The 18,101-nt window shown below is 41.0% G+C and overlaps 1 protein-coding gene across 1 annotated transcript in view; it reads left to right on the top strand.

Annotated features, from left to right (window-relative positions):
- Positions 1-13,887, top strand: part of KLF7 (KLF transcription factor 7) — a 63,722-nt gene extending 49,835 nt beyond the window's left edge. The window contains exon 4 of the mRNA XM_076342403.1: positions 6,924-13,887. Within this exon, the coding sequence (XP_076198518.1) occupies positions 6,924-6,975 (52 nt within the window). The 3' untranslated portion in view covers positions 6,976-13,887. The remainder of the gene's footprint in view (positions 1-6,923) is intronic.
- The last annotated feature ends 4,214 nt before the right edge of the window (positions 13,888-18,101 follow it).

The following is an 18,101-nucleotide window of genomic DNA, read 5'->3' on the forward strand; positions in this document are numbered from 1 at the left end:
CAGCCTCCTAACATGGCGTTCAAGCAACATGTGGACTTTGTGAGTGGCATGGAGCTACCAGCTCCCCGAGACAAGAGACCTGGCTCCCAGCAGAGGGGCCCCTTCTGGCCTCCTGTCCTGCTGCCTCAATCCCCGAGCCAAGGAGGGATCCTCCACTCTGCCCCTGTCCTCTCTGCCTCAGTGGCCAGGCGGGCTGGCAGAGGGGGAATACTTCCTAAGCAGTCTAAGCTGTTTCCATCCCACAGCACAGAGAAAGATGTGGAACCAGGTGTAGGTTTGACTGGAACCTGCCGGTGTGTGTTGTGGGCACAGGATTCGGTCCACAGGGCAGCTGTTGTTAATACTCTTGAAGCAGAGAAGAAGTCCAGAGGGCCCTAGACCACTTCAGTGATGGACCTCTCAACAAAGCATCTCCACAGCTTTCCATCTCCTGGTTGTATGAGCCTGGTGCCCTCACAAAGGCAGGGCTCCCTCCACCTACTCTGCTTCAAGGGCTACCAGAAGCACCACCACGCTGCCTGTGTTTTAGCAGAGTGGTCAGCAGAAGCTGATGGGCCCCACAGATACATCGGTTGGGGGGATGGGGAGCATGTGTGGCTGTTGCGCCACAAATCTATAGGAAATGTCTAGGGGAAAAGGACTTAATTTCTGTACGATCATTGTCTTCTCTTACCACTGAGTCCAGGGCTCCATGATTCCCCAGATGAAACAGGGGAGAGTCAATGAAAGACAGCAAAGGGCTTCATTTTCAAAAGCACAGGAGTGATTTAGGCACATCTGACAATTCAAGTTCATGGGGTGGTTTTGTCTAGGATCAGTGATCTCTTCACATTCCTGCTAATTAGTGAATCTTTTCCTACAGTTTTAAATCTCACCCTTGACATCTGTTTGATGTGGGAAATACTCTGCACCTTCGTTCTGTGTGGGCCCAGGTTTAAAAGCCTGACAGGTGCCCAGAGCCAGGGTTCCTGAAGAGCCATGTCATGCAACAGTCCTCCTCTGGGCACTCAGAAATGAAGGGCCAGTTTTGCCTGGCGAGCTGAGCACCCAGCAGCTCCCAGTGAGAGCCATGGTTGCTGCCGCTCACTGCCGATTCCTTTTTGCAGTCCTCACTGCTTTAGCTGCTTGAATGAATGATGAGCTCATCTGAAAAACCTGGTCATCCTTGCTTGGTGCTGAGTATTTTTGAGAGCTGGGTTCTTTGAATTTAGAAACAAAACCAAAAGAAAAGCCTCCTCCCCATCCCCAGTCCCAGTTGATAAGAAATTAGGGTGGAGCAAAAGCAATTACACTTGTAATGACTCTTGACAGCCCTGACAGGATCGAACAATGAGCACTTCTCCCCCTCGCACCCCCCCAGCTGGAGATTGGCAGTGCCCTGGGTGAAACCTGGATCCACTATTGAGTAATCAAATAATGTGCTTGCATCTGAACATGTTATCCGGCTAATCCTATTTATATATATTTTTAAAAGAGGCTTAAGAAAATTACACATCTTTTTAATGCAGCACTAAGGTTCTCTGCTCTGATAAGGAAACATTTTGTAATACAATAAAGGCTCTAGGAAGCCTCTGGGTACACCAGACCAGCAGAGAACATGCACGGAGAGAGGATGTGTGGGACATAAACAAGGGACCCCATCCTTTTACGGGAAGGAAATTTGATCATTTTCACATCCTGCCTTTCCAAGAGCTTCACCTCCTTGAGTGCTCTTCTCCCCTTGTCTCCCCTCTTCCTGTCCCCCTTCCCCCACGGAGGGCTTCCTCTTGGATTATCTTTTGTTTTATCCCTGGATTATCTTTTGTTTGCTCAGAATGAGGGACAGGATAAGCCAAGTAGGGACCTCTGGAGTTCTGCTTTTGTATAAGCACCTGTGTGAAGGAGAACAGTTATGTTCCCTGTTTTAAATGTAAGGCATTGCCTTTCTTTTTTCTTTCCTCTCAAGAACAAACTAACCATCCTGGCCCCACAAACACACACGCGCACACACACACATATACACAAAGCCCCAGGGTTTCTGTGTCAGGACAGACAATATTTTTAGCAGACATCTAAAGAAATACAGTCAGTATTTTCAACTCCTCAGTCTCTTTCAGCCCTTTGTTAAGTATTCATTCTTCTCCCTCTTCTTATTATCCCTTCCTACCTAGGTTTTTTCTTTGGCAGCCAACTCAGTCACTGCAGTCAAGAGATACATTCCTGCAATCATCTAATGCATTTTCTGCTCTTCCACTGAATCTGTAGATGAAGGAAAAATATTTATTAATAAGTTAAGAGTGCTGGGGATTGTGCACTGTTAAACTCCATGCACATACCATCTGCGTGTGGTGGTAGGAGACAGATTTGTCTTTACTCTCCCAGTCAGTTGTTGCAAGCTCGTAGAGTGACGGTGCCTGTTCTTCTTTTGGCCCACTCTGCCATACCACTATTTCTCCTTCTTTTCTCATTCACAGATCTCTCCACTACCACCTATTGCAGATGTCACCTCAAGCAAGCACTGAAACATGTGCCTAAATCTGTCCTTAGCTATTTAGGCAGACTTTTAATGTTTAAGACGCTCCTTCCTGAGCCAGGGTTCCCAGCTGGAGAACAGTTTCTCTGTATTTGAACTGCTACCCTTTATTGCACCCACCATTATTGACAGGAGTTGTAGTCACTCCCTCAGACATTCTGGCTTGCTAAACTTTAAGGAGCCTTTTGAAGCTACTTTTAACAATGACGTAGCACAAAACATATGCCTGTTGTTGTTCAGAGGTAAAGGCCATACCTTGGCAATCAGAGCATGAAAGTGGTGATGCAAATAGCAAAGAAGGGGAATGTTGTGCACACAATCTGGCTGCAATTCCCTTCCCAGGCTGTTTTAAGATGCGTTTGTGTCTCTGACCTTCTGGCCGACATCAAAGGGGTATTAATGTCCTCTGTGTACAGGTCAATTTTAAAACAAAAGAGACAAGAAGATGTGATTCTCTTCTCCTGCTGTCCCAGCCCTATCCCAACACCATGCAGCCCACAGATCACATTGTTAGTTATAGCTGGCAAACTACCACTGGTTTGAGTAGCACCATATGTACTGCAAATGGTGTGTGGTTTGGTGGCAGCAGGGTAGAAAGGAGAATCAGCTAAAGTGGTGCGGAAAGCAGTGTACAGGTCCCTAGCGCCTTCTAGATACCAGGGATATGCTGGTTATTAGCATTCCCCAGGAATTATGCTCTTCAGAAACAGAGGCTAAGGTTATGTTCCTCCAATACAGTGCAAACCCTCAGCACTCCAAGGGGAAGAGGATGACAGGGTAGTGGCACTCACTTGTTCTGCATAAATAGGTGTTTAGGAGATAGCAGCTTAGTGCCAGACTATTGGGGTGTATATTCCTCTGTGTGTGTGTGCGCATGCACGGTTTCCTTTTTGACAGTAAGCTAAGAGCACACTTAGCTGGAATGAACACATCCCACAGTGGAGAATCCACAGCTGGTAAGAAAGATGGCTGAGCAATATATTGTCTTCTCATCATAGTTACCTTCCCTCTTTCTCCTGCAGAGGCTTCAGTGCTGAGCAGTACTGTGTTGCTAAGGAGATAAAGCAAAAAGAGAAAGGAAGGAATCATGTTTGGGAGCAGGGAATTTATGTATCACACATCACTGTATGACTTTCATAATTAGGGTATCTTATTCTAGCACAAACTGTCCTTTCTAGGAAGAGCTGGGCTGGGGGAGGAGCGATGGGGAAGATTGTGACGGGCCCACGTACAATGTGCAGAGCTGGTCTGGAACTGGAAGAGGTGTAGAGCTCGAGGTGTGGAGCAAGGTCTTGTCTCACGGGCAGGACTAGAGACCAGCAAGCTGCTGTTTCTTAATTTGTGAAGAAAAGAGTTTCCCTTGACAGCTTATCCTGTGGAGCCTCTTCCACTGCTGCCTCTAGTTCCAGAAGGAAAAAAAATGCGTCCACTGATCAATAGCTTTTTTTGACAGTGTGATTTAGCTGCAATATTTTGTAGGGACTGTTTTACTGTTGAAAATAAATGTCCGCATCCACCAGCCTTACCAAAAGATAGAACTAACCAAATTAGTCAGCAGGAGAATGTGAAGAACTGCTATTGTACCATTTTATTAGCTATAAATTAGCAAATATGGTACCATTTTATTGGCTATAAAAATATTCTAGGACTGAAAAATATACTAGATGCTAATACTGTGGTTATTGATATGAAACAAGGTATTGAATCCATATTTTTAACAGATCTTGCTGTGCTGTGACTCAGCATACATTTTCCTGGGTTGCATCTACAATAGAGACAATCGGAGAGGAAAAGCCGTGCTTGGGTGGTGGTCTTATGACTAGTCCTAGACTGAAGTGCCAGCTGGTGCATGTCTTTTTGGCAGCCGCTCAAGCTGTTGTTTTGTTTTGGCAGCCCTTGTAGCCAGAGCATGCTGCTTTCTCAGTTTAGACTGACGAGAGAGATGTTGGTCCAAGGGTGTATTTTGGCACCGTAGGGCTAGAAAATTCTAGCTGTGCTGAGCCTGCTGTGTTGAAAGCCAAGTGTCCATTGTCAGATTCACGTCTGTCTTACTGCGCTTCATGCAGGAGCTTGGAGGAATGCAGCCTCCATCCTATTTTGAAGTCTTTCTTCTTAATTTTTGCCACTCTGAAGGTATTAACCCCCTTGTAAGCTGCTACAAATCAGTAGAGAACAGCTGACTTGAGCAGAGCTATGCTCATCCACAGAAGATGAGTATCTAGCTTTTCTTGCGAAGTTGCCTTCTTATGAAGTTTCTTTGTCTTAAAAATGCACCTCTTGATAACTCATCTCTGCATGTAGATGCAGATAGATTGCTCGTGCAGGGGAATACTGCCAGCGGGACAGAAAAGATCCCCTAACTATTTAAAATCTCTTCATTTTTATAGTTCTCTTTCTCAGCCTTTCTCTGCTTAGGATGTTTATCCTCTGGGTGTTTGCCTGTAGACTGAGTGTTCTGGTTCTTTATCTTTGGTTTTTGGCTTTTTTTACTGAGTAGTTCAATTTGTTCTCTTACCTTCTTCCTTCTGAAAAATACAAAATACTCAACTACTGCTTTTTTGGAAATACATTCAGTGCCCATGTATGAGCTATCCAGATTCTCACAATAAGCCATTTCGATATTCTTCAGACTGATATTAGTGGCTCTTTTATACTCTAAATCTGTGGGGCAGTGAAAAGACATTCCAGGCAAGTCAGTTCTGGAAGTAGCTTTTCATGATGCCCTCAGAGCCTACAAAAACAGTTTACTCAAAAGCCACAGATATGTGGTTTTTGTGTGATACTTATAATAGATGTGTTTTGCTATTAGTAAAAATAAATGAGCCAGTGTCTTATGGCTTAGGGTGGAAAGGAGGCAAGCCAAGATTTGCAGGGAACTTGGAAACCTCCCATTTTTTAGTGCTCAACTTGAAGCATCTAGTAGAAGTCTAATTTCTGACAGTGTCTGAGCCCTGCCGCTCTGACAGTCAGGCTCCATTTTAGGGCTTTGGGGTAGGCAGCCAGAACCATTGCCCGCTTGTCCTGTGGTTTGCTCTGTGGTGCCATACATATCTTTAATGACACTGTGATGGTGGGTGTGAATGGGTTCGTGCTTTCAATCCCATTTCTAATGGGTATGAAGTAAAAAAAAAATTTTGCTTACTGGCAGTCTTGATAAAATGGAGTATATATTGAATGACAGGGAAGAAAAGTGCTTGTTCTCCTGAGAACTTATTCCCCTGATCACTCTGACAATATCTTGGTGGTGTGAAGTGCCTGAATTTGGGCTGCTGTTCCTGCTGCTGTGAGTGCCCTGCAGCATGTCTACTACGAGGCAGCTGTTCTAGAATAGTAATTCCTGATTAACTCTTTGTGGGGTTGCTCTTCTCCTGGACTAAGTATGTTTTATTCTGAGTATCTTAACCCACTTCCCAAGTGGATTAAGTCATTTCAGAAGAAGGCAGTCATAAGCCTTTAGAGAGGGAGTTAATCAAGAATAGATGCTTCATTTCAAATTCATGCCCTACCTTATTCTCAATTAACTGCATGTTTAGACCAGCCCTAAAACTCAACTAGTTCTCTAGGGTCACCACTCTAAGTCCATCTCATCAGCATCCATCTACATGTTGAGTCAAAACGTTACGTTTTCTTATGAGAAGGAGAAAAATTGCTTTGTGGATAAAGAACAGAAGTTGAAAGCTGAAGTCCTGGTGTTTTTTTCTGGTTTTACCACACTTCTTGTGTGATTTATAATTCCCTTGCCTTCTCTGTCTCTCAATTTTCACAAAATAGGCATAATACCTTATCTTCTGTCAACAACCTTCAGGGAGATAGCATTCATCAACATCCACATATTACCACCCAGATTCCCAACAGAGAGAAAGGGAGAGCTATGTAGCCTGATGGATTGTCAGCCTCCAAACTCTGAACCAGCTTTCCTTCCAGTTTGGAGTTAGAAATGAGAATTCAGCTTTCAGAACTGCCATCATACTTCAGTGCTTGTTGCAGGTACTGGGCACTTGAGAAAGCTGGTGTTTTTTTAAACTGGTGTTGCTGAGTACTTGAGCAAAACTGGCTTGTTTTATTTCGGTTTTTTATATGCACGCACACATTTACACTAAATATTTGATTTTATACTACAGGTGCATAGATGAGCACTCTTGCCTGATGTTTGACTCAATGAAAAAAGGGGGAGAGAGAGGAACAGAGAAAGGAGAAGAGTGGTCTATTTAGCTGCCGAAGAGCCAGGATAGTTGGCCATCTGTGGTCACAGAGGTCAATCACACAGGGTTTGGTGGTGATCCATAGATAATCTAAGGAATGTCTCTAAATGTGGATATATATTTGCTCCTGTACATAAGGAGGAAGGAGCAGGAACCCTGTTTTCCCAAATCCTGTATTTATTTCATTTCCCACTTGCTTTATTTTGCAGGTGTTTTTCCAGGTCTGATCACCTCGCCCTTCACATGAAGAGACACATCTAAATATCAGTCAGCTTGGCATGGATGTCATCTGAGCTAAGTGTTGTGAGATGAAAGTGGAACTCAAGTTACAACACGCTGCCTTGCAGGAGAAGAGAACTTGATCACGTGTAATCCTCTGTACAGAGACCACACGCTCACACTGTCATGCACCCAGTTATACTTCAATACGTACATCGGTTCTTTATGCCTTGCCCCAGCTGGATGGGAGAAGATGCAGGCGAGGAGATGGTATAGAGGTGAAGTCAATGAGAAGGAACAATTGCTTACAGTTCTTCGTCCCTCTTGGATTTGTTTCCTGTTTTTGCCAGTGGAAATCAAAGAAAACGGAGGAGGCTTCCCTGCAGGTGGACGGCAGTAGGAGGGGCTTATTTAACTTGCTTCTCAGTGCAACTCAATAGGAGAATATGTCGTCTTGAAGTTGCATATTTGTAGCACTAACTTTCTTTTTAAATAGATGGGGGGAAAACAATGACCTAGAAAACCAAATCCCAGTTTGGTAGCCAAAATTAACCTCTTGGTTCATTTGTTCTTTGTCTGAGAATTCCTAATGTTCAGTGCGTCAGACTTCTCACAGACACTTTGACCTGTCTTGGTTTTGGTTCTTCTTCCTAGAACTGAGCTATTGAGATCCTTTTAAGTCAATACCAGTGGCCTTAATGGCAGTAGACTGTGGAGTGACACTTGTGACACAAATATCCTCTTTTTGGCCTGAGTTTATGTAGACTTCACGGAGGACTATATTTTTGTTGGTTGTTTTTATTTAAATTTTTGTTTTGGCTATTGCACAACATATGCACTAGGGACTCTGGAAGCTGCTGCCATGATGGCTAAGTGGCCAAGGGATAAACCCCTGAGAAACAGCACCTAATATCTCTGTAGGCCTCACCTTATTGCCATAGCTAGGACTTCTTGTTTATTTGTTGAACAAAAAACTTTAAAAGCTTATTTGGAAGCTTAAACATTTTTTTCTCTTTTCTCCACGAACAAGTGATCTTCAGAACTCCTTGTCTTCACCTGGATATCGGTCTGGGACTGGCCACACAGGCATGACTACAGGATTCCTTCCACAACATGTGAGCATGTTAGCCACAACCCACAGTGACTTAGTGATGAATTATGTTGCTTTTTCTTGCTGTTCTTCTATTAACCAATTTAAAACATTAGACTTTTGTTTGTGTAAAGAGCACCTGCAGACATTTTAATTTAAAGCTAATGTTTGTTGAGCACACAAAAAAAAACCCAAGCCAAAAATCCTACTCCGGTCTCTGAGTGGGAAATCGAGAACCTCTTCCAAGTACAATGGCTTCATTCAGCATTAGCCTTTTAAAGAAATTATCAAAGTCCTCCTTTTCTATTCATCAAGTTGATGCTGTAGCCCACTCCTATATGAAAAAATGTAACAGTGTGAACGGTGAAGGAAGGGTTGGATTTTACATACAGCAGTGAGGCTTTTCCAAATGATTGGTCTAAAGTATTACTAACCTAGATGTCCATTTTGGCCTACTTTGTGAACCGTCAAGGAGAAGTGGAGGTCTCATGCTCACCCTTCAGTCCTATTGATAATTTGATTTCCTTGGTTCAAAGTGGATTAAAGTCTTCATTACAAAAGAAAAACAAAAATATGTATCTTACCATAACTTGCATTTGAAACTATTTGGCACTGGCCCTGACTCCAAAGACTGCATTTAGGACCATAAAAATGGCCTATGCAAGCAGGCAGGTGGTCATTAGGTTGTATATTTTGTATATTCTGGGACCATCCCTACAAGATGTGTCTAGAAATGAAACAAAATGGCACGTGGTCCACAAATGGTTGCTGCTCTTTTATACTGTATTAGCCAACTGCCCTTCTTTGACTGTTTTGACTCATTGACTGTTAAATATTTCCCTTAATTTATGTTTTGGGAGGTAAAACTGTACTCTTAGGAGAAAAAAGAACAAACAAGAAACTCGAAAGATGTTTAAGAGCCGTCACCGGGATCCTTGGCACTGGAATTCTCAGCATTTTGCAACCTTTGGTTCCAGTGAGAGATTGAATTTACTCGAAAGATGCTGTTTTTCCTCACAGTTTTCACAAAACACTGTGACTGTCAACTGAACACTTTGGGGACAGGGGGGAAATACAATGTCTGGCCCATATGGCATAAAATATGGACCAAAACCTACCCATCTTTTAGGGACAATGATGTAACATTTGTGGTAAGAGCATGAGAGAGAGCAAGAGAGAGAGTGAAAGAAAGAAAAGAAGGAAAGACAGAGAGAAAGAGAGAGAGAACAAAAATTGAGTTTATTCCAAAGATTTAAAACTAACTGTACTCTATATGTGTATATATATATGCTTTTATATATATGTATACATTTTAAAATTGCGGAGCACTGCTTGCTGACAATCTCATATTTCTCTACTTCTCTATTTGCATACTTTTTATGGCCATTCCACCCAGCTGTTCCACTGGGACTGAGGGCCCTAGAATCCAATTTGTATTGGAATATATAGAGCATCCTGCCAGATGTCTAATGGGAACTGAAACCTCAGCTGTGTGAAACTGTAGAGCATCCAGTCAGTGCATTAGATTAAAAAAAGGAAAAGAGAATCCTAGAATTTCATTACTGTAGTGTCCTAAAGTGTGTGCTCTCAAACCCACCACTATGATATTCATTGGCTGTGAACCTGCATAAATATCCTCCTTTGACCGCTGAACACACCTGCCTTTAGACATGCTATCGGTAGTCTACAAACCTTAATTATTAAGTGACAGTTTAAGTACCAGACTCTATTTAAAACGGAAAAAATCAAGCAAGACTGTTTATTTACTTCCAGTTGTCATTTATGGTCTTGTTGACATCTTATTTAAATATGGCAGAAGAAGGGCCCCATGGAAAAAAACATGCTGAAATGTCTGATTATTTTGTTCTAGAGGCAGGCCTACGTCTAAATCATGGATCCACATAGCCTAAAAAACATAGAGAAAAGGGGGATAAGAGACTTAACCAGATTTCAGATTTCTCAGGCTCTCTCTGTAGCAGGTCTTGAACTCTGAAGCCAAATTTTGGGCTTTGGGACCATCTCTTCTGTTTGTAAAGGGAGATATTTTTCACCTGTATAGATGGTGTACTCAGTCAATCTCTGGACTTCAGTATTTGGGTGCTCATATGCAAGTGTCTTAGTCATTACTAAAATTTTGAACCATAGCTGGTATTTTGGAAAGGCATAATTAGTGACACATTCCAGGATTTGTTTTTTACAATGACAACTTTTGTTTCTTTGCAGATATTTTAAGCTGTGCACTTCAAACTTGTGTAATCTGTTATAGCTAGATTCTTTTTAGGCCTGTGTCTCCTTGCTAAAGTTGTACAGTTGTCCTCTTTGTAAACTATGAGTAGAAACAGACTAATGAGGAAAGGCTAATCCTCTCTGTACGGCTTCTTGGAAGCAAACCCATAATTAGATGATTTGGTAACAATTGAGGACCGAGTTATCCAGCTGTAGAAAGGAGAAGCTTAACCTTGTTTCCTTCATGCTAGATTTATGCCTATTTGCAAAAGAGAAGCCATTATAAGAAAGTCAGATTGTGGTTTCCAAGGCCATGGAACTATAGTATGAGAAGAAATTGAGACAAAAGTCTCACAAAATAGTGTACATAGAGGGAGCAACTAAAGCAAATATGAGTTTTTGTGAACAGCTACATAATATTTTGGAGCAGAGCAGTCAATCATAGAATCATGCAGGTGGGAAGGGGCCTCCAGAGGCCGTTTTGGCCAACCTCCAACTAGAGCTGGTTGCTCAGGGCCATATCCAGCTGGGTTTTAAATATCCCCAAGGATGGAAATTCTACAATGCCTCTGTGCAAGCTGGTCCAATATTTGACCACCTTTATGGGGAAAAAAAAAAATTAAAAAATCTGTGTGTCAAGTAGGAATTTTCCATGTTCCAACTTGTTTTCATTGCCTTTTCCACTGTGCACCTCCAAGAAGAGTCTGGCTTCTTCTCTACACCCACTGTGAGGTGTTTGTAGACAGCAGTAAGATCTACCCTTACCCTTCTCTTCCTAAGGTTGAAGCATGTCTCTCAGCCTCTCTTCATCCGACATGTGTTCCAGAATGTGATCTCCATGGTGGCTCTCTGCTAGACTTGCTCCAATATGTCGATGATTTTCTTGTAATGGGGAGACCAAAACCAGACAGAATATTCCAGATCAAGATGTACTTCATATGTTACAGTGTTGATATAATTTATTTATTCTGGATTTTTCCATTATCTAATTGAGACAAGCTATACTCTATGAAGAGATTCTATTTTGAAAACTGCCTTATGAAAAATCATTTAGGAAGCACCAGTATAAAGATTTTTCTAATCAGATTTGCTGAATCTATGCATAAAAATATGCTTATAGAAATATGCTTTTTATACTGCCAGCTTGAGGCCTGGCAAGCAAAATTCTGTTTTTCCAACATAATAATTGCTGGTTTACCTTAAACTAAAAAAATGTATTATTTCACTCATACTATATCAAATATGAAGAAACATGATACTGTATTTTAGTCACTTTTTAGACCAAAACATCACTTCAGTGCATCTTTGTTCTGTTTGTTTTTCCCCTTAGGACATAAACAGCAACCTAAAATATCACACGTATTTTATAAAGATTGGTCTAACAGAAAAGGGGATTCCAGAGTCCAGAGCATTTTTCATTGTCCCAGAGTTGTTCTTTTTCAATAGCCAGTACTCAGTCTAGAAAATTATATTACCTGGATAAATTGGCAAATGAAGAAAAGAAAAGACGGACTGAAATCCTAGATTCTTTCAATGTCTTGGACAAGGCCCTGAGCAGTCTGATCTAACTAAACTGTTTTTTAAACAGAGGGTTGAATTAGCTGACCTCCAGAGGTACCTTCCAACATTCATTTTTCTGTGTTTCTATGGTACATTTCAGAGCTCTCACTGATTACATGTGTACTGGTTCTAGTTCTTCCCAGTCTTGTGCTGGCGGAACAGACTGTAGGACAGATCTGTAGGGTTTCTCTCAAACTCTGACTGTTTCATCCTTATTAAACTTTATAAGGCTTTTTCATGAGAGAGACTTAGAGAGGAGGAAATCTTAAAAAAACCCCAAACCCTTAGCAAACCAGTTTGAAGCAATATCAAACCATGAGATGTGTCATGGCTGCAGGGACCAACCAGGTATTATGGAAACAAGTTTGCTAGCCTGGAAGATCTGTGTGATGTCTCAAAAATGGTTTCCAGGACCTGAAATCTAAGCCAATATATTTCTACAAAGGTGAACATTAATTTTTTTTTTTTTTTCATTCATTGTTATTTTCCCCAGACTTTTTGGAATTGGGTTTACTGTTTTTTTAGGCTAGCACATTTTCACTTAATATGTGCAAAGCACTGACCAAACGCAGATGGGGAAGAAGAACCTGAATGCAAGAGGAGCCCCCAGGTCCTTGCTTTTGGAACTGTTTTAACTTGAGGAGTAAAAAAATAACTAATCACTAGGGTGTATGGCTAAAATGAAGTTGATCAATATGATAGTTGCAGTGATTGAGTGTATTTTATCTGTGACCTTTCTGATATCTACAGAATCAGGCTTTCTCCCTCATTTTTACCAGGCCCTAGACAATTTGGGCTTTTTAGCTGTCTCTAACACAAAGGTTGCTTCTCCTATTTAACGTAGTTTGTTTATCTGTGTACAAAAGAGGTCATAATTGGTGCTTTTGACAAAACTGATGAAAATCCAACTTGCTTAAGTGTTTCCTTCATGTGTCAAAATCTTTAAAAGAGGAAAATTTTGTAAATAATTTAATGTTACTAGGCCAGCACCCAGTGGATCAAGGGCTTTTATTCTTGATTTCATTCAGGACTTGGCACATCCTGTCATTCCATCCAGTAAGACTGTTTTTAAACTTTCATATCCTGGGTGATGCCTCTAACCCAACACTCTTTTAAAGTACTTTTTGCTGATTTCAGATAGAGTTGCACTTGCAAAGATCCCCACATACCAAGAACAAAAACAATGCTTGACAATAACTCTATTCAACTCTGTCTTGAAAAATGAAAATTACTTCCTCCCAAGATATTACAACTAGTCATTGACAAGTCTTGCGGATCTTTCATCAGCATTAAATCTACGCCTTCTTGAATGATCATTTCCAGATCAAGCTTGGATATTCTTCTTCCTTTTGTCACATTTGTGTCTCTTTTTGTTAATAGTTTAGGGATGACTACTGCAGTCTTTCTCCTCCACAGCCCTACACTGGCTTCAGTGGTGAGATTTAGCATTGTAAGAACTGTAGGATCTGGCCCACCAGGTACTAAGATCTGTCTTGTAAAGCTGAGACTTTCCTCCTCCCTTAGAGGAAGAAGTCCAAGACACACTTGTGCTATATAAGTTATATATATAATTATATAGTTGTATATATAAATTATATACATAAAAATGTGGAGATGGGGGGGTAGGCTGCCTTTATCTCCTCAAGAATGGGTTTCCCTACCTGAAAACTTTCAAATGCAGGTGTCATTTTTCAAACAGGGTTTTATAGTTTTCCTTAATGCTTGTTAATGGCATTTTTGGTGTAATGATTAAAGTTGGAACTCTTAGCGATTTTCAAAATGAAAGCTTTGATGATTTTTTTTTTAAGTGCTTTGGTCCTAACTTCTATATACTGCCAGAAAACAGGTCCTCCACCCTGTCTCTGTGTGGGTGTGGATGTACAACAGTATACCGTATATACCTACACAGACGAGGAAACTGAGCTACTGACTTACAGTTTGTAGTAGCCAACCGTGCCTATTGCTTTGATTTAGGGAGGGCACTTGCTGTTGCCACTGCATTTTAGGAATCATGTCAGCTTCTGTAGGAAAGTTTTCAACAATGCTGGGAAATACATGTTGCTGTGTACTGTGAATGCGTAGGCTGCAAATTTGGGGAATGGGCGGGGAGGTGGGAAGGGAGGGGGACGAGGGCTTAGCATGTACACACTAAAAATGAACTAGAATGGACAGAAAGGTGACCATTTTAGCCTCTATTGTTGGGTTCTTGGGGAAATGAAAAGCTAACACGCAGTCCCTGGAAGGCCCGATGGCTGAAGGGCTGATCTTTACTTTATATTTTGCAACATACATTTTACCCGTTGCTCTGTATTTTAAACCCCAGGCCTGTCAGATTCTGGAAGTAGATCAGAACACTGGTTTAAACACTACTTTGTTACCAAGGCCATGTCTCTACCAGGGAAGTTGCCCGAAGTTAAAATATCAGTCTAGTTAAAATCACTTTGTAGCTGCACTTGATTGCCTGGATTGAGTTTGCATTGGCATCCTATGCAGTTAAGTTAAAGTGTAAGAAATGCGTCAGCCAATTAAGATACCTCTACAGGAAGGTTCTTGCACCAATTTCAGTATCTGGTTTTGAAATCACTGCATATAAACCATGACAGCTTTTCTCTTAGAAACAAGGCCTTAGTTTAGCATGTCTACTCATCTAGTTGAAAAAATAATAATGCAGGCTGAGATTTTTTTTTTCTTGCTTTGCAAAGTGGCCTGTTTTCTTTCTTGTCCTTTGAAACCTTTCTTGCTCTCTACTACACATGAGATTTTTAATTGGGGGATTTTTTTTTAGCAACAACAAAAAAAAGTATGAATGCTCCCTATTTAAAAAAAACCCAACAAACAACATTGCTTGAAGGACTTTCATTTTGCACTATAATTTTTCTTTTACCAGATGTGTCTGACAAGTGCATTTTGGAGATGCCCTCGGTCACGTTCTCTCAGGCCTACTCTGGTATTTCTAATATATCACAGAAGTACCCAATCTTGTAGCCCTCAGTTCTGCCTTTTTTTGACATTTTATTTTTTTTAAGCTTTTTATATATATATATATATAAATATATTACTTTGTCAGTTTTTTTGCTGTACAAAAAGTCTTAAGATTTAAAAATATTATTTGTATTATATGATGGTGGTATGTTAATGTTACAAAATTATTAATGAAGAAAAAATTTATTTTTGTTACTGGTCTGTTTCATAATTCTTTTTTAAATTGGTATATTGTAAGATATCTATGCAAAAATGTTATGTGACGCATTTTTATTTAAGAATGTAATATGTGTAATAAACAGTAGAATGTGTTTGGCCCGACAGTGTTTAGTGTGTCTTGTATATTATTTCTTTATGAAAACTTCTGTGAACAGTGAAATGGCTTTTAAGTATCAGTTAAGGCTATGGTTCTGTAAACAGTTACTGACATAAAATATATAACTTCTAAGTATGCTTTAATTTATCAGAATCACATTTTTGGATTTAAAGATTTTCTTTTTTTTCATGTATTTTACAACAGTTCAAGTGTTGCTTATATTCATGCCGTATCACATGTTGCTTTTGGAAAAGATGCTCAAGAAGGAAGTTCTTATTCTTAAAAGCTGACCAGATTTCCATCTGGCTTGTAATACTGCTTCTGTTGGAGTCAGTGACTTCTGTTATTTGACAGTTTACACTGGTTGAAGATTTCAGCCAGTATTATTTTTGTAAAAGACACAGAGAACACTTGCATTGCATTTTCCATGCCTAGCTTTAAAACACTTATCCGTCAGTGGTCAAAATAGGACTAGACTTTGAGGCTCCTGAGCACTAGTGCTATGCTCTAGTCTGTGCATCAGGCTGTCTCGCAGGAGTGCAGTATTGTTCTCTTTCCCCTGCCTCAGTCATTTAGACTCCCTCTTTAATGTCTGCAAAATTGCAAGCACAATTGAATCCACCTGGATGCTCAAGTACTAAAAATGTATTTAGGCAGTATAAACAGTCATTCTGAGCACAATTACTTTGCAGTGTCATGGTATAAAATGAAATTACTTTTTCAAGTCAGGCAGGTATTGCGTTACGTTTTTGCTGTCTTGTGCTCACACACTTCAGCAACCTCAATGGGCGCTGCATATGAACATCCTATAGGGCTCATCTGATGCAAACTTGCTAGCTTTTATTTCTGGGACAACATGCCTCACTTGCCCTGTTAAGAAACCTGCTAGGACTGTTTATGTCAAATGGACAGAGGGTAGGATTCCCCTCCTGACATCTGCGTCTAGAAGCCAGATGACCATTCTAACCCACTCATTTATACTCCCTCTGTAGCTAATGGAAGAGAGACATACCCAGAGGTGACTCACTCCAGGGGATGAGTTGAATGCAAAAGGAGCTGAGGTGATGTCAAGCATTTCTGGAAAGCCACATGGTAAGTTGGAGGACAAAAGTTCCAGTGATGCCCATGGCTGCTCTGGTCACTCAGGTCATACCAAGATGTTTGGTGATGGACATAATTTGTAGTGTTTGGGTGTGTTAATGAACCTCTCGAGCACTGGAAAAGGGCTCAGCACAGGTCAAAATTTTGGGCTTGTGTTCCAAATGGTCAAAACCACACAGTGCTCTGGCTGCTTCAGTGTGGCAGTGATACCTTGGTGTCACTCTTACAGAGAGAGAGAGGGAGGGCGGGAGAGAGAGGGACGCAGTTGTCATAGAGTTTTTGGCATCCTACCATGAAAATACAAGGCTGAAAAAAATGGTCTTTTTGTCGTAGATTGAAGTATTTGTATGATGCGAGTATGAATGGAATTATGTACAACACAGAATTCTTTCTGCAAATAGAATTTTGACTTTATAGCTTTTTTCTTGTAAAGACAAGGTCCAGGCTCCTTCACTTTCTCTCTTCCTTGAAAACTTCTGGAAGCTTTTAGCATCTCGCCTACCTTGAGCTTTCTGACAGTTACATGCCTATATGTCTAGACAAAGATAATTCTAGTGTAAATTAGTCCTCTGCTCTCCACCTGTGAGAGGGACTTCCAGAGACCTCTGGAACAACCTTTTTGAAGGAAACTTTGGGGCAGCACAGCTGGTTCTTTGGCCCGTGTTCAACTGGCATGAATTGGAAGGAGGATTATCAATTACAGGTAAACATAAAACTAGTTTGTTTTCCAGGAACTTTCAGAAAATACAATGCTTTACTATCATACACTTCCTCTTAGAAGCAGGTAGGTTATTAGTCTACAGGAATAGCTGTCAGACACTTCCCTGGGCTGGAGGCCAGGGAAAAGAGATACTGTGAAAGAACTCCTTCCCACTGAAATTGTTCAGGTAGCACACAGTCATGCACCTTGGGCAACTCCTACTGTTGGGGTCTGGAGTTCTCTAAGGAAAGAAAAGAAAAATTTATTCATTTCTAGGGTTAGACTGCATATGACCATCCTATTGAGCTCATCTGATGCAAACTCATCGTGCAAACTTTGCATGACTTTTCAGACATAGTTCCTCTCCTTCAAATGCATCTCAGCTGAAGCAGAGAAGGGCTGAGGAGTCCTTGCCCCTTTCTCAGGCTGTAGGAGGCTGAGCAAGCTCAGCACTGTCTAGGCATGACTCTGCAACACGTGGCTATCTGCTGGGCAGCTTACTCTAACAGAGGAGGATGCCAGATGCATTAGTTTCCTCAAGTATCTTCTTTTCCAAGCTACTTGAGCTGAAAAAAAAAAAAAAAGCTTCCTGTGAAACTTACAAATGTAGATTTTTCTCCCCTCTTTTTTTTTTTATTTTTGGCTTTACCTCACCTTTTCTTAGTGAGAGTAAATAACGAGAGCAGAATTAAAAGTGAATGAAATGAGGGTTTGCCACCAGAATTATGCTACTTTAGTGCTTTTTACAAATATTTGTAATACTTCTGGGTTTAATTATTTTTTTAAAGATGTCAATCAGTTTTGGTATGAAATAAATAGTTTTTCATGAAGAATTTCTGACCACTTGGCTGGAAGTCTTTCTAGAGGTCCAGTTGCAAGCCATGTCTGCTGACTGAGAGCTCCTGTGCCTCATCATGTACCTCTGTGATGCTGAGAACTGATGAGGGTTGTTCGAACTATTGCTTCTAGGGGCCTTCTGTGTCCATGGTTTGTCCATTGACTTCAGTTTTCTGGAGATCTTTTGTCTGAAACCATAAGGGACACATCCTATTTTTGGAGACCCTTCCTCATGTACCCCTGTGTGTGGTTTCACATTCATTGTCTGCTTATGTTCTGGCTGGTTAATGTTCAGTGATGGAGAGGCAGTAAAACTGAGCAAGATGAAGCTGTGCTGTACCTACTTGGTCTTGAGT

This window comes from Aptenodytes patagonicus, chromosome 6, assembly GCF_965638725.1.
Source record: "Aptenodytes patagonicus chromosome 6, bAptPat1.pri.cur, whole genome shotgun sequence".
Taxonomy (NCBI): Eukaryota; Metazoa; Chordata; class Aves; order Sphenisciformes; family Spheniscidae; genus Aptenodytes; species Aptenodytes patagonicus.